Here is a 14,967-nt window from a genome sequence, read left to right as displayed (position 1 = left end):
CTCGCCCAATGTCATGTCATATGCAGCATAGCAGCCGCCCATCTTTCTAGTGTTGATTACACTACTCTAGGCATCACCGTTCGCAGCACATAACAACTAGTGCGACATATCTTGCACCCACGTTATTATAGCAAGAAGTTTGAAAATCAATTACTGTATTATTAAATCTTAATATGAATTTTGACAATAGTGTATGAATAAACAAAATGAAGTCTGTTAACTTGTCATTCTATCTTTTGATCCTATAAATGTACATAACTGACCAATGTCTGGGTTATATTTCATCTTTCAACATAAACTTGATTTAAAGGGAGTTACTTCTTCCTTTCTGTACTTAAGTAGTTTAAAAATAATTGTACTTTTATACAAGTAATTTTTTTAAATGACAATACTTTTACTTAAGTCACTTGTACTGTTTTAGTATTTTGTTCACCCCTGATTATACAGAAGTTCAACTATTACAGTGTTGTTCTCACAGTTGGGAGAATCTGCAACACTAAGTATTTCTCTTATTTTCTCTTTCTTCCAGTTTTTCTTTATACAGTATATATATTTTTGTATTTCAACATGAAATTTCCACATTTAGGTAATAGTATACAGTGAACCCTCGAAGATTCGGACCCTATAAATACGGATTTCGGAAGATTCGGACAAAATTTTTTGGGGTTCTGAGCTAAGAAGCCTCCCTAAGAAGTTCTGTATTCCCAAAACAGGGTGAAGGTAGTTTTAGGCTTAAAGTTTTTATCTTATATAATGTTACAGACTAAACTTAGAAGAATATAACTTGCATTGCTGGAATCCTTGCAAGATAGCAAATAATTGGAGTATAAACATCAGATAGTTTGCACCAGAGATAAATATTTTAGTCCTTTAGTATATTTTGAGCACAAAGTGAGTAGAGTAATGTTGCTCAGAATTATGGCTTTTTCACAGGAAAAAGTCTGTATAACTAACCCCAGTGGTCAAGATAATATGTACTGTATTTTTGGTGTTTTTTATTTATCGTTTTTATAAGGAAAGTACCTTCGTCGGAAGATTAGGACAATCGGCTTCTTCGACAGGTGGTCCCCGTTTAGACCGGATCTTTGAGGGTTCACTGTAATTATACAGCGGTTCCCCGACTTACGAAACGCCCGCCAATACGAACAGGGTTAAACTTGAAATTTACAGTATTTTATTTACCAGGACTTATTTTTTATTTTCATTTACTGTATTTTGTCATTCTATTTCTTCTTTTCTCTTAAATTAAATGATTTTAGAAGTATATAAGTACTTAGGGTATGATATAGTGGGATTTTAGTGTTCTGTAAGTACGGTATGCACATAGCTTGTGTTCCGACTTACGTACATTTCCTACTTAAGAAAGTCCTCAGGAACAGAATCCGTTCATAACCTGGGGACCCCTGTACTGTATATTCATTTATTAAAAAAGATCCCTGAAGACCTAGAAAGACACTAAATTTTATTTGTGTGTTTGTGTTCTATTTTTTCTAATACTTTAAACCCTTGGGTAATCCATGCCTCTTTCTCAGTTGGATGGAACTCTGAAGACTCCCTGGAAGGACTTAGAACACACAATCATCCATCTGGAGGGAACACCACAGCAACAAGGCTTCAGGAACCAGCTGGTCTTGGAGGGAGCTGGACGAACTTACCGCGGTGACCTACTCTGGCAATACCGCGACGACACTGACTGGGAAGTGGATGTGCAGGTATAGATGCAGCCACTTTGGAGTTAGTCATTTGTAAGATCAATTATAAAGCTAGGATTCCATATATGCATTTGCAGTATACTGCAACAGGAACAGGACAGGAAAGGTGGCTTCTAGTGCAGCGAAGCTATGAGCTTCATATGAACAGGATGATTTGCTATTAAACATCCTGGGTTTGTATAAGATCATGTGTAAATCAAAGGAAAAACGGACAAGGAAACATAGATGGTGGGTTCATATCTTGTTGCTGAATCAGACCAAATATAGAGCCGACAATACTCTGGTAAAAGACCTAAACTTGGGTGAAGAAAAATTGAAAGAATATTTACGTCTGAGTAGACAACAGTTTGCACATGTTCTTTCCCTAATTGAGGAGGATTGGTGAAACACTGCAGGAACAGAGAAGTCATTAGCCCAAGGCAGCGACGTACAATATGTATAAGGTAAGTCATGCTTATAAATAGGAAATAATAGGAACTGTAGGTAAATATTAAGTGACAAAAAAAATTAGTATTCCACTGACCCTTTTATTGAGACCATGAACCTTCATTTTAGAACAGTTGTGTCAAAAAGTATGGATCTCGTAAAATGCTATACGTACCCGGTATGTAGATTGATGCTTAATGAGTTAAGATATGGAATAACACATGCTAGGTTCCTAAATGAATTGTATAACATTACAAAAATAAGTTGGGATATATTTTGAGTGAGATTATCTTCTTAATCTTCTCGACAAACCTGTTTTTTTTTCCTCGAGGCATTTTGCTGAGTGAAGATAGCAAACGCAGGGATAGTGACATCACAGTATAGGATTCTCTTGTCCGTTGCATTTTCAATCGTTACAGGGAGCAAGTGACACGTACCGTAAACGCATAATGCTAACGCTGCTGCTAAGGCAACCGTGCCAATGGAAACTACCGTGTACATTTCAATATGATATATTTTTGCCGCTAATGCTACTGATACCGTTCCTGCGTGAATAGAATCCTTTACAGTTAGAAGCTACAGTAGATATGCAGGTGAGGATGGATCCATTGTGGTCAAGTGTGAGAGGAAATGGTTGATTATTATTAAAGGTCAGGTGTGTTAATTGAGTTAGGAGGGTATTTATGGGATAGGAGTGAAACTATAGGGATTGTATGCCGAGTTATGTGATTGAAAGGTTAATTATGTGATTTGGAGGATTGTAATGGGATTGGATTAGGGAATAAAATAGCTATGGGAATGTGAAATCGATTATTGAAATGTGAGGTTGAGCATAGGATTAGGAAGTTGACTATGGGACTCGGAGGCCACTTAGGAGATTGTGGAGTCATTTGTATGCTGAAATATCAAAGACCAAGACAGTTTGGGTCAATTATGTGACTAAGAGGTCAGGTCCTGTCTGAATGGGTTAGTTTGTAGCTAAAAGAACCACCTACAGTCTGTTTTAGTCAGTGGTTATGATTGCTCTCTAAATTGGATGAAATCTAAAAGAGTTTTGATTTAGCCGAAGGATGACGTCATTTCAGGGAGTCGGGATAATGAACATGCATGTAAAAGTTGCTTCACTTGAGCTATAGTTCAGAATTTTGTTTCATTAATATTATACAAAATAATTATGTGAAAATTAGATAAAACAATATAAAAATAAGTAAAAAATGGAAAAAATATAATACATTGTGCACTTTCCCAACACCTGAAGACACTGGGGAAGGGGGAGAAGGTACCAGAACACTTTGTCATTATTGTGTCAAAATATTTGCTTCCTAACTCAAAAAGTGCCTGACATCGCCCGGAAATCCAACCAATGAACGAGACAAACAAATGGAGGGTTACCACTGACTACCTCCCTGGAGCTTCTTGCAGCACCTGAGGGAGGATAAAGTGGGGGAGGGAGGAAGGGGCAGTAGTAGTAGTGCCCTTAGTCATGTTCTTCCTCTTGAGTAGTGACTATCCGGTGACCACACTTACCACCGGTCATGTCCACAGTCTGGTGCTAATAATATCTCTACTCTAGAAATCTTAAGTTGTATGAAGAAATAATGAATAACTTATTAACATCATTTAAATTGATGATAATTCTTTTAGCAATTTTACTATGATTATAATGATTGGAAAAATAAATTACAAAGTTATAAAGAAAACGTGTGGAGGCCTTCGTTTTGTCACAATAATTTCATCTGTCCTAAATATTTGAAGTGGGATTGTTATCATTCAGTTAAACTTTGAAAAGGTGGCTGTGTATTTAACTTTTTGTGATATTGTATTTAATGTCAAACTTTTAAATCTAAGGATGTAATTCAGATTATTATTTTTCTTTGGGAATTGTCCTTAAAGAAAGTTTGTAAGATTTGTTATTAAATTATGCTTGATTTATAACTTAGGGAATCTGATTGTTGGGGTTGTCAGCACTTGGTAGTTTGAGGTTTCTTGTTGTTTAATTGTTAGATTTGCAGGTATAGTAAGAATTATTTCTACAGTAGTGGTGTTAAAGACTGTCAACCCTGGTTGTTTGGTTGTGTAACAGGTTGAGAGGGAGTCAGGTGGACAAGGTCACTACACAGTACACCTTGGCCTTACCAACGTGGAGAGGCGGCCACTGAAGGCCGCTTTACACCTTACTACACCTCACCAGGGATTCCAAGATGTCAAGTTTGACCTCAGCGTTCAGTGAGTTGCCATACAAGTCGCTTAAAACACTTACAGTAATCCTTTTTGTCTTCAGTAACATTTGTGTGTTTTGTACTTATTAACTATCCTTTGTGTCTTCTAACTGATCTTTGTATCTTTAGTAACTGATCTTCACAATTTTCCAAGAGTTGCTCATTTCTCTCCTTCCATTTTTATTGATACAAGAAGAGTTTTTATATTGTGCACCTTATTTTATATCTTCCTATACACCAGTACTGGGTGTTTACAATTATTTTTCCTAATTTTAAACATTTGTTATGAGGAAAAACAAAGATACAGTGAAAAGCAAGATTATTTCTAAAGAAGAACTCAAAAGTTTTATTTTCGAGCTGTCATGGTTATGAAGACGTCAGGGTCGCACAGAGTGTATTCATTTGCCCCTCCACTCAGGTTTTACCATGTCATACTGAGCCTGTTAACAACCTCACATATTCTTTCCTTCAAATTTTCAAAGGTTCTTGGCATATGTGGGTCAAAAATTATATTTCTAACACAGTCCCCGAGGAAAAAGTAACTTTATGAGTTTTTTATGATAAATTTTTAACATTATGAAGATCAATGTTGTAAACAGTCAGTATATTGTATCGTGTAATATAATTTTTTAATAGTCTTTGAAGGATAGGACTTTGGTAATGCATCCCTTGCTTGCGTTCTCAAAGAAAGACCTTTAACACTAGACGTATATCTTACTCCCAGACGAGAACAGCTCCCATATCACCTGAAGGTTGGCTGGGAATCTGCCATTGGCTCTGGAGACTTCGAGATGACCTTCCGAAGTTTGTCCTTCGGTAAGATTAACGGAGACCTGACCATGAGTGTGGCACAGGAACAGGGACCAGACATGACTTACACTGTGGAGCTGAACCTCATCAACAACTCGGCTCATGACATGATTGATGTTGAGGGAAGCGTCGACTTTAAGAGTAATCATGACTACTGGGAGTAAGTGTCCATATTCTTTCTCCTTATGTGTGTGTGTGTGGGTGTGTGTGGGGGTGTGTGGGTGTGTGTGTGGGTGGGTGTGTGTGTGTGTGTGTGGGTGGGTGTGTGTGTGTGTGGGTGTGTGTGTGGGTGTGTGTGGGGGGGTGTGTGTGGAGGGGTGTGTGTGGATGGGTGTGGGTGTGTGTGTGTGTGTGTGTGTGTGTGGGGTGTGTGTGTGTGTGTGTGTGTGTGTGTGTGTGTGTGTGGTGTGTGACTTTTATAAGCAGGGAAAATCATATATTTTAAGGTTATTTATAGTAAAACCTGATTTAACAGTAATTTTAGAACAGTAATTTTGTTGTTGGTAAGATCTTGACTGTGATTGTACTGTATTAAGTGATGCGTGATCTTGTATGAGTATCTTTGCTGTTTAAGCTTCAAAGTGCAGTATGCATTAATGTGATGGTGTTCCCCTCAGCCACTTGGTACTACAGGGGAAGGTGATGCAGGTGACCTCTGACCCAGGGGAGCTGACCCTTCACCTTGTTTGGCCTCACCTTGACCCCATCACCTTCAAGGCACTAGCAGAACATCAGGACAACTTCAGGGTCATCAAACCCACCATCACTCTTGATCTTACAAGGTCAAAATACAGTTTTACTGGAGAGGTGAGTTTCTCTGTCTGTCTCTCTCTCGGTGTCTGCCTCTCACTAAGTGTTTTTATACAATATTTATCCTTATTACAGTTATTTAGATATAAAGAAGTGACAAAGTAACTCAGTTTTACTCAGTTACTTAAATACTTACGATGACTCCATGACGTATGACATAATGACTTAAAATGAGGGAAAATTATGAACTCTTGGAACAATCTGCCAGAGAGTGTTGTGATGACATCGAGTGTGAGCTGTTTCAAGACCAGACTTGACCAACACTGGAGCCTGTTCAGATACATTCAGGAGCCAGTACAAGTCCAATACTTGCCAACAGTGCGTAACAGATATGACCAACCACCCAAGCGGCTAACGAGCCGATCAGTGGCAAAGAGGATAAAAGTAAAAGTAAAAAAAGACCTAGTGAGTTAAGATGACATTATGATTTAGAATAATGATGAAATAAAATATCATAGTGGCTGAAGACACCTTTACTGACCTGAAATATTGTAGTGAATTACTGTAGAATGGCTGAAAATGACTTTGTGACATAGAATGACTTATTGACTTAAAACTAACTTTGTGGCTTTATGACATAGTGACTTAGAGATCAGCATCTTCACCTGTTGGGGATCTTAAATCACTCACTCTTACCCGCAGATGCGTAAACAGGGTCAGCAACTTAACCTGACGGGGATCTTAGACTGGGAGCGAGGATCATCGGGGCCACAGCAGGTTGTGTTACACTCCAGGCTGGTGTTCAACAAGGACTCCATGGATGGTCACTTTACCTTCGATCTGCCCATGGTGGAAGGCTGGCATAATAACAAGGCTGACATTCACTACGAGACTCACGATGAAAGGCACTGGTTCACGTAAGTCTCTTCGAAGCCTAATCTAACCTAACCTACTTTGATCTGCGCTCAAGTGAACCAGTTAAATACATTCTTACATCACCAGTTAGGGTTAAAACTAATCAATGAATATGAGATTTATTGCGTTGTAACTTACATAGATCAGTTAGATGTGGCTTTTTACATAACCAAATAGAGGAAACATAACCTTCAAATCTCCAAAATTCGGAGTGAGATGTGTATAGGGGTTTAGTCCATTTAACAGAGGCAACCCCCCCCCCCCCAACAGATCGACAATTGAGACGGGCTCTGATGTGACGACTGTGACGGGAAACATGTTGGCTCACGGCTTCCCTGCTGGTGATGGTACCATTCACTTCACCTCTACCCTCATGTGGGAGAACCAGCCCATCACACTTGATTTTAAACAGGTTGGTGTGTTAGGAGGAAGATTTCAATGTTTATGAAATATATTTAGATGGGTATACCTCATGGCAATACTTTAGGAATCAATTTTATCACCTACCATGTCTTTATGTTTTAGACAATCTCGACACTTTAATGCATGGAGGAACTTTGTCATCTCTCTTAAATTGATACAGACAGATATATTGATTTCATTAATGTCATGGGGTTTAAAAGTCTTAAATTATGGTGTGTATTATTAGGTGTGGGGTATAAGGTGCAGTGACGTTGTGATGCCTCTAAAACTTGTCTTTGCAATTCTCTGGGGGTGTTACATGCAGTTCTCTGGGGGGTGTTACATGCAATTCTCTGGGGGTGTTACATGGTTTACATCTTCTCTGGGGGTACATGTAATTCTCTGGTGGGTTCTCTGGGGGTGTTACATGCAGTTCTCTGGGGTGTTACATGCAATTCTCTGGTGTTATGCAATTCTCTGGGGTGTTACATGCAATTCTCTAGGGTGTTACATGCAATTCTCTGGGGGTGTTACATGCAATTCTCTGGGGGTGTTACATGCAGTTCTCTGGGGGTGTTACATGCAGTTCTCTGGGGGGGTGTTACATGCAGTTCTCTGGGGGTGTTACATGCAATTCTCTGGGGGTGTTACATGCAATTCTCTGGGGGTGTTACATGCAGTTCTCTGGGGGTGTTACATAAAGTTCTCTGGGGTTGTTCAGGAGTTGACAGAAGATGGTTACGAGGGTGAATACAACCTCGAGTGGCCGCAGAGACACGATGCCACCTCACCCTGGGGACGTACACCAGTTCACGCCTCCCTCAAGCACCATTTCTTAACAGCGGGTCACCGAGGCACACTCCAAATCACGGCCGATTTTACCAACAACAGAATTGTCCAGATTGACTATGGTTTTAAGGTAAAAGTTCTTGTATCTTTAACGTCATTGCCATAGTGGTTTATATGATATATGGTTTACCAGTTTACATAATAGATTATAATATGGATTGTAAACAGTTGCCATTGTAGCATTTAAGAGTTGACATAGTGAATTTTAGAACTGACATAGTGATAACTGGTTTAAGTGTGGTATATTAACAGTTGACATTCAGGAGTAGTTTTCCAAGAGTTGACTTGGTTAGAATCTAGTTAGTTGACTGAAACTATATAGAGGGAGTCTCATAGTTTGTGCACCATAACAAAACTAAAGTGTGTCTCATAGCTCGTGCACCTTAGAAAAATTGTAGAAAGATTGTCTCATAGGGAAATTATTATTATTTTAATCAGATAAAGGAATTGTAGTAATTCAATAAAGATGGTAGAGAAATTAACACTTGAGGAAAGAGTCGATTTAATATTCAAATACATGGCTATAATTTAAGTAACACTCAGGCACTTGAAAACAAAGTCCTATGGGTCACAACCTATGAGACACTGTGTAGCTACAACTAATGCTCAACATTCTTAAGGACCTACAGTTATTGCATGTTGCTTGTTCTGGTTTAACTGACTGCTAAGAGAACAAGTCTGCCTTAAATACATGCCTTACTGTCATAGCTTAAGTGAGGCAAGTGGATGTATTTTTAATTTACCGATGAAAAGAAGCATGAGGAGTGATAGATGTATAGATGGATATATATACGATAGATGGAAGAGCCCAATTAAGCAATTATTCTGGTTAAACTGTACAATAATGAATATCAATAAATAGATGGGACATTTTTATTAGTGATTGTTAAAAAGTGACAGTGGGTCCCATAGGCAAGTCGTAGTTAGGTAAATAGACAAATCGATAGAATGAATAGATACAGATACATAATTAGATTCATAGGTAGGGAGGTAGGTAGATAGATAGGTAAAGAAAGAATGAGAGACGAAAGAATGAAGCCATAGATGTAATACCATTTACATGCACACACACACAGCTACAGTTGCATCCTCTTGAACTATAAACCTCACAGTTCCCAGTGACTGGAGACGTGACGGTAGAGCTAGGAGCCAGCTACCAACCTGTGGCTCTTAAGGTAAAGGTGGAGAGGGTGACGGTGGTGCTGGCTGATGGGCACATCAAGCAGAGGACCTCCTTCGAGTTTTCCAACGATCTTTGGCCATTTGGAATATCATCAACCAAAGAAACAAACAGGAAATCTGATACAGAGTTAGAGGTTTGTTATGACGGCGATAATTATGATGGTAATGCTACTACTTGCTACATCTTAATATAACGATAATAATGACAATAATAATAAACAAGTAAAATTAAATATGTAATAGTACTGCATTCCAGACCTTGGAAATAAAGTCAAGCACATGAGTTAGTATTTACCAAGATGTTTAACTAAATACACCAGAAGGAACTAAGAGGATGTGTGTGTTGACAGGTGGTAACGACCCTGGATCTGTATGACTTAGATGATATATCGAGGAGAATCACCATCTTCTTTGTACACAATAGTGCTCAGTCTGGCAGGCAGTTCCAGATCAAGGGTAGGTGACAGTTTATGATTCTTTTTTTCATGTTGGGCTGTGAGATAGGTTAAACATAGGATAAACATTGGTTAAACTTTGTAATGGTTCAAGGTGTGTTGAATTTAGGTACAGTCACCTGCACTTATACCTGGTACAGTGGCTGGCACATTTTGTGAGATTTGGCAACTGTTTTTTTGCAATGTATAAAAAAACTCGGAATGGTCCTAAGGAACCTCGCAATACTAGCCAAACCATAGATGCTAGATAAACATTTCACAGAGTTGCCACATCTCTCAAAATGTGCCAGCCACTGTACCAGGTATAAGTGCAGGTGACTGTACTTTAATTCTTGGTCAGTGCATAATGTGTATCCTCGAAACAGGTAGGATGGTCAACTTGAAAGGCTTGCAAGCTGACGAGTAAATTATAAGATGTTCATATAGTACATTACTGTTCTTTGTACTGCCTTCCATACTACGAGAAGCATTTTACCCGATGGAAGAAAGTGTCAGATAGTATTTGTGTTAGATTTAACAGGAAGAAACAGGGGTCTCAGTATAGTATTTACATTCATTCTTTAAGGTTGCTAATGGCCAAACAAAATCTGATTCATCCTCATCCTACAATAAATCTTTAAGTCATAGGAAATAATATATCAGTGTTATATTCAAAGGATAGATTTTGGACAGATATTCTATTACTGTAATTGAAGTAGGATGCTAGTGTAGTACACATCTAGTAATGTCAGAGAGATCCTACCAAACAAAATAGGATTTATTAAGGTAGTATTTGTATTGATCCTACAGGGAAGCTGTTGGACAGAGAGGTTATACTGGCCGCCGGCTACAACCTGACCCCACGGAACTTTAAAACAAACTTCCTCGTCTCGTGGTCCCAAGATGAAAAGATTGAATTTGATATAGATTGGAGAGATGTATCTAAGGTGGGTGTTATGGTCACTGTCTTCCTGGGTCCTGTTTCTAAAAGGTTCCCATGATGGATTTCCTCATAAATGAAGATCAAAGACTGCACCTAATTGATTGAGTTAAGCGAAGATACAAATTTAAAAATAAGATAAGGATTTCTTGAGACTCTTTCTAAGCTAGATAAGTTCACTTGCCACCTGAGAGAATTAGCATACTGTATGTGACCTAAACTTCACTTGGGATCTGTTTTTGCTTCACCTCTTCAAAGACATAATGAGAATAAAAGTACTGATGATGATGATAGCAATAATGATGATGATAATATTTGTTCAGTAAACTCTTCACACATTTAACACTTGATTTGCCATGAATTTAGACGATGTAGGTATATATTTCAGCATGTGTATTATAGGCAGTGGTGTACGTAGACTGTGGAGGTATATATACTTTTATTAATGTACCTAAGGCAGTAGATGTAAACAACACTAATAAACAGTTGGCAATTTGACCAAAAATGACCGACAAAGCCATCAGACTCACAAAAGTTCTCCTTTCTCAGACTCACAAAAGTTCTCCTTTCTCAGACTCACACAAAAGTTCTCCTTTCTCAGACTCACACAAAAGTTCTCCTTTCTCAGACTCACACAAAAGTTCTCCTTTCTCAGACTCACAAAAGTTCTCCTTTCTCAGACTCACACAAAAGTTCTCCTTTCTCAGACTCACACAAAAGTTCTCCTTTCTCAGACTCACAAAAGTTTTCCTTTCTCAGACTCACACAAAAGTTCTCCTTTCTCAGACTCACACAAAAGTTCTCCATCATCTCACAAAACTTCTTCTCTCTCAGGGCTTCAACAAAGAGCACACCCTGAAGGGGAAGCTCTCACACCCGTACAGGACCGTGAAGCTGGATGGTTACTACAAGCGGTCTAGTAAGGACCTCACCTCCTTCATCAAGTTCAATTGGGACAGCAATAATGGCGGGTGAGTTATTTAATTATTTATTTATTTTTACTACTTTTTGTTTAATAATAATATACTGATAATATACTTTTTAGCTTTTACCTCTGTCTCTTTTGTCTGTCTGTAACTAAATACTGTAGATAACTAGATAGTTTGCTAAATAGACGGAGGTTCCTTTAACATAGTCCCTGGTGGATGGAAGATTTATTTTGTCTTTATGATATTGATATATTTCTCTCTTCATCACCTTTTGCTCTTTCTTCCTCTCTTTCTTTCTCACTCTGTTGCTCTCTTCTCTCTCTCTCTGTCTCACTGTCACTCCCTTTTCTCTTTCTCTGTCTGTCTCTTCTCTCTCTGGTTCTCTCCTATTTTTCTCTCTTTTTTCTTTCTTTTCCACTCGCTTTTCTCTCTCTTCTCTCTCTGTCTGTCTCGGTCTCTTTTTTTCTTTTTTCTTCTCACCTTTCTCTCCTCTTTACTCTGTCATTTTTTCTCTTTACTCTGTCATCTTTTTCTCTCTTTTCTCTCTCCTCTTCTTTGCTCCCCTTTCTCTCCCTAATCATATACTGTATTACATTATCAGTGAGGAGGAAGAGGTGATTGGTCGACTAGAATGGGTGGACGCCGGCACTGGTGAAGATCATCTCCATCAAGCATTTGTTAGCCTGACTCATCCCTTATTGGAGGAGGTTAGTGAGACTCACCCTTTACTCACCTTTACCCATTTTTAAGTTATCTACACACACTTACTTTCACTAAAATTCCTTCACACACACTTATACTGATATTCGTTACTCGTACCAGCGGCAAGGAGGCTTATCATACGTCCCAATGGGATGAAGAAACTGCATTAATAGAGACAGAATGCAAAAAGGACCTGGGTGTGTATGATGAAAATGAACTGAAGTTCTCGGGCCATTGTGAGAAGGTGAATCAAGTAACTAACCAGTAGGTCTTAAAAGAAGGTCGTTCAGATATCCCTCGTTACGATCTTCAGGAGTGAGGTCCTTCCCCATCTGGAGTACTGTCACCCCGTCTGGTCCCCAAGATATACTAGGGACTGTCAGTTGATTGGAAATGTCCAAAGGAGGGCCACCAGGCTGGTGCCTGCACTTCAGCACCTCAGTTATCCTGAGAGATTAGAGCACCTGCAGCTGCCTAGCTTATACTACAGACATGCAAGGGGGGACCTAATTGAGGTGTATAAACATCTCGGGGGGCACTACTCAGTCGAGTGTTCATAACTGGAGCTGGTGGACGCTCGCCTAACAGGGGGTCACAGCTTACAAGAAAATTTTTTTTCGGAGTGAGAATTATGAACTTTTGGAAGACCAACCTGTCAGAGTGTTGAGACGGCACCAAGTGTGAGCTCTATCAAGACCAGAGTTGACCAACACTGGAGCAGGTTCAGGTACATTCAGGAGCCGGTGCATGCCCAGTACTTGCCAACAGTGTGTAACTGAGACGTGACCGATCGCCCAAAGCGGCTAGCGATCCGATCAGTGGCGAAGAGGATAAAAGTAAATTCATCCACATACACTTATACTTACTAATATTCATTGTTAATTCATCTACCCACACTAAGATGCTGTTTGTTTTTACTCTTGGTTGAGAGTTTTGTGAAGTATACGTGCACAAATTTTAATCATATATCTGAAATAGAGTAAATAAAAAATATATAAAAGGTCCAAAAATTATGAAATTCTGTTGCAATTAGGACTTACGTCTTGAATTTTTTTTTGGGGGTAATATACTGTCTATAGTATGCTTGTTAAACCTAACCTAACCTAACCTAACATTTAATTTCACCCATACATTCAACACAATTTACTACCTACCTTCAATATCTCCTGAAACACAGTCCTTTTCAAAATGAAATTCTCATTGATTTCACATTTATTAAAAAAAAAATAATAATAATAATTTGTAAACAGTCATTTTCTTTTTTTTTAACATTAGACAAAGGTCTGTGTCAGTAGATGCAACATTCCTACAGCTAACTTACACTGATGATGGCCACTACATCATCCCTGCAGCTAACTTACACTGATGATGGCCACTATCCCTGCAGCTAACTTACACTGATGATGGCCACTGTCCTACAGCTAACTTACACTGATGATGGCCACTTCCCTGCAGCTAACTTACACTGATGATGGCCACTGTCCCTGCAGCTAACTTACACTGATGATGGCCACCCCCTTCAGCAACTCCACTGATGATGGCCACTCACCCTGCAGCTAACTTACACTGATGATGGCCACTATCCCTACAGCTAACTTACACTGATGATGGCCACTGTCCCCCAGCTAACTTCCACTGATGATGGCCACTGTCCCTGCAGCTAACTTACACCGATGATGGCCACTGTCCCACAGCTAACTTACACTGATGATGGCCACCTCCCTGCAGCTAACTTCCACTGATGATGGCCACTGTCCCTGCAGCTAACTTACACTGATGATGGCCACTGTCCCTACAGCTAACTTACACTGATGATGGCCACTGTCCCTGCAGCTAACTTACACTGATGATGGCCACTCCTACAGCTAACTTACACTGATGATGGCCACGTCCCTACAGCTAACTTACACTGATGATGGCCACTCCCCGCAGCTAACTTACACTGATGATGGCCACTGTCCCACAGCTAACTTGCACTGATGATGATGGCAACCTTCAGCTAACTTACACTGATGATGGCCACTGTCCCTCCTTACACTGATGATGGCACTGTCCTACAGCTAACTTACACTGATGATGGATCCCTGCAGCTAACACACTGATGATGGCCACTGTCCCTGCAGCAACTTACACTGATGATGGCCACTATCCTACAGCTAACTTACACTGATGATGGCCACTGTCCCTGCAGCTAACTTACACTGATGATGGCCACTATCCCTACAGCTAACTTACACTGATGATGGCCACGTCCCTGCAGCTAACTTACACTGATGATGGCCACTGTCCCTGCAGCTAACTTACACTGATGATGGCCACGTATCCCTTCAGCTAACTTACACTGATGATGGCCACTGTCCCTGCAGCTAACTTACACTGATGATGGCCACCTATCCCTTCAGCTAATCCTACACTGATGATGGCCACCCCTGCAGCTAACTTACACTGATGATGGCACTACAGGCTGATGATCCACAGCTAACTTACACTGAGGCCACTGGTCACTGATGATGGCCACTATCCCTTCAGCTAACTTACACTGATGATGGCCACTGATGATGGCCACCTTCAGCTAACTTACACTGATGATGGCCACTATCCCTTCAGCTAACTTACACTGATGATGGCCACTGTCCCTTCAGCTAACTTACACTGATGATGGTGTACTATTTAAGGGTTAAATTCTACTCGACAAAT

At 39.7% G+C, this 14,967-nt stretch overlaps 1 protein-coding gene across 1 annotated transcript in view; it reads left to right on the top strand.

Moving 5' to 3' along the window:
- The window catches only part of LOC121854469, an 88,779-nt gene that overhangs the window by 45,092 nt on the left and 28,720 nt on the right, over window positions 1–14,967 (top strand). The window contains exons 45-56 of the mRNA XM_042349145.1: window positions 1,533–1,712; window positions 4,222–4,364; window positions 5,082–5,327; window positions 5,785–5,974; window positions 6,620–6,834; window positions 7,103–7,244; window positions 7,956–8,153; window positions 9,196–9,399; window positions 9,616–9,721; window positions 10,510–10,646; window positions 11,474–11,610; window positions 12,170–12,275. Of these exons, the coding sequence (XP_042205079.1) occupies window positions 1,533–1,712; window positions 4,222–4,364; window positions 5,082–5,327; window positions 5,785–5,974; window positions 6,620–6,834; window positions 7,103–7,244; window positions 7,956–8,153; window positions 9,196–9,399; window positions 9,616–9,721; window positions 10,510–10,646; window positions 11,474–11,610; window positions 12,170–12,275 (2,004 nt within the window). The remainder of the gene's footprint in view (window positions 1–1,532; window positions 1,713–4,221; window positions 4,365–5,081; window positions 5,328–5,784; window positions 5,975–6,619; window positions 6,835–7,102; window positions 7,245–7,955; window positions 8,154–9,195; window positions 9,400–9,615; window positions 9,722–10,509; window positions 10,647–11,473; window positions 11,611–12,169; window positions 12,276–14,967) is intronic.

This window comes from Homarus americanus, unplaced genomic scaffold (genome assembly GCF_018991925.1).
Source record: "Homarus americanus isolate GMGI-L3 unplaced genomic scaffold, GMGI_Hamer_2.0 scaffold53225, whole genome shotgun sequence".
NCBI lineage: Eukaryota > Metazoa > Arthropoda > Malacostraca > Decapoda > Nephropidae > Homarus > Homarus americanus.
Note: the sequence above shows the minus strand (reverse complement) of the source record. Positions and strands in the feature narration are given on the sequence as shown.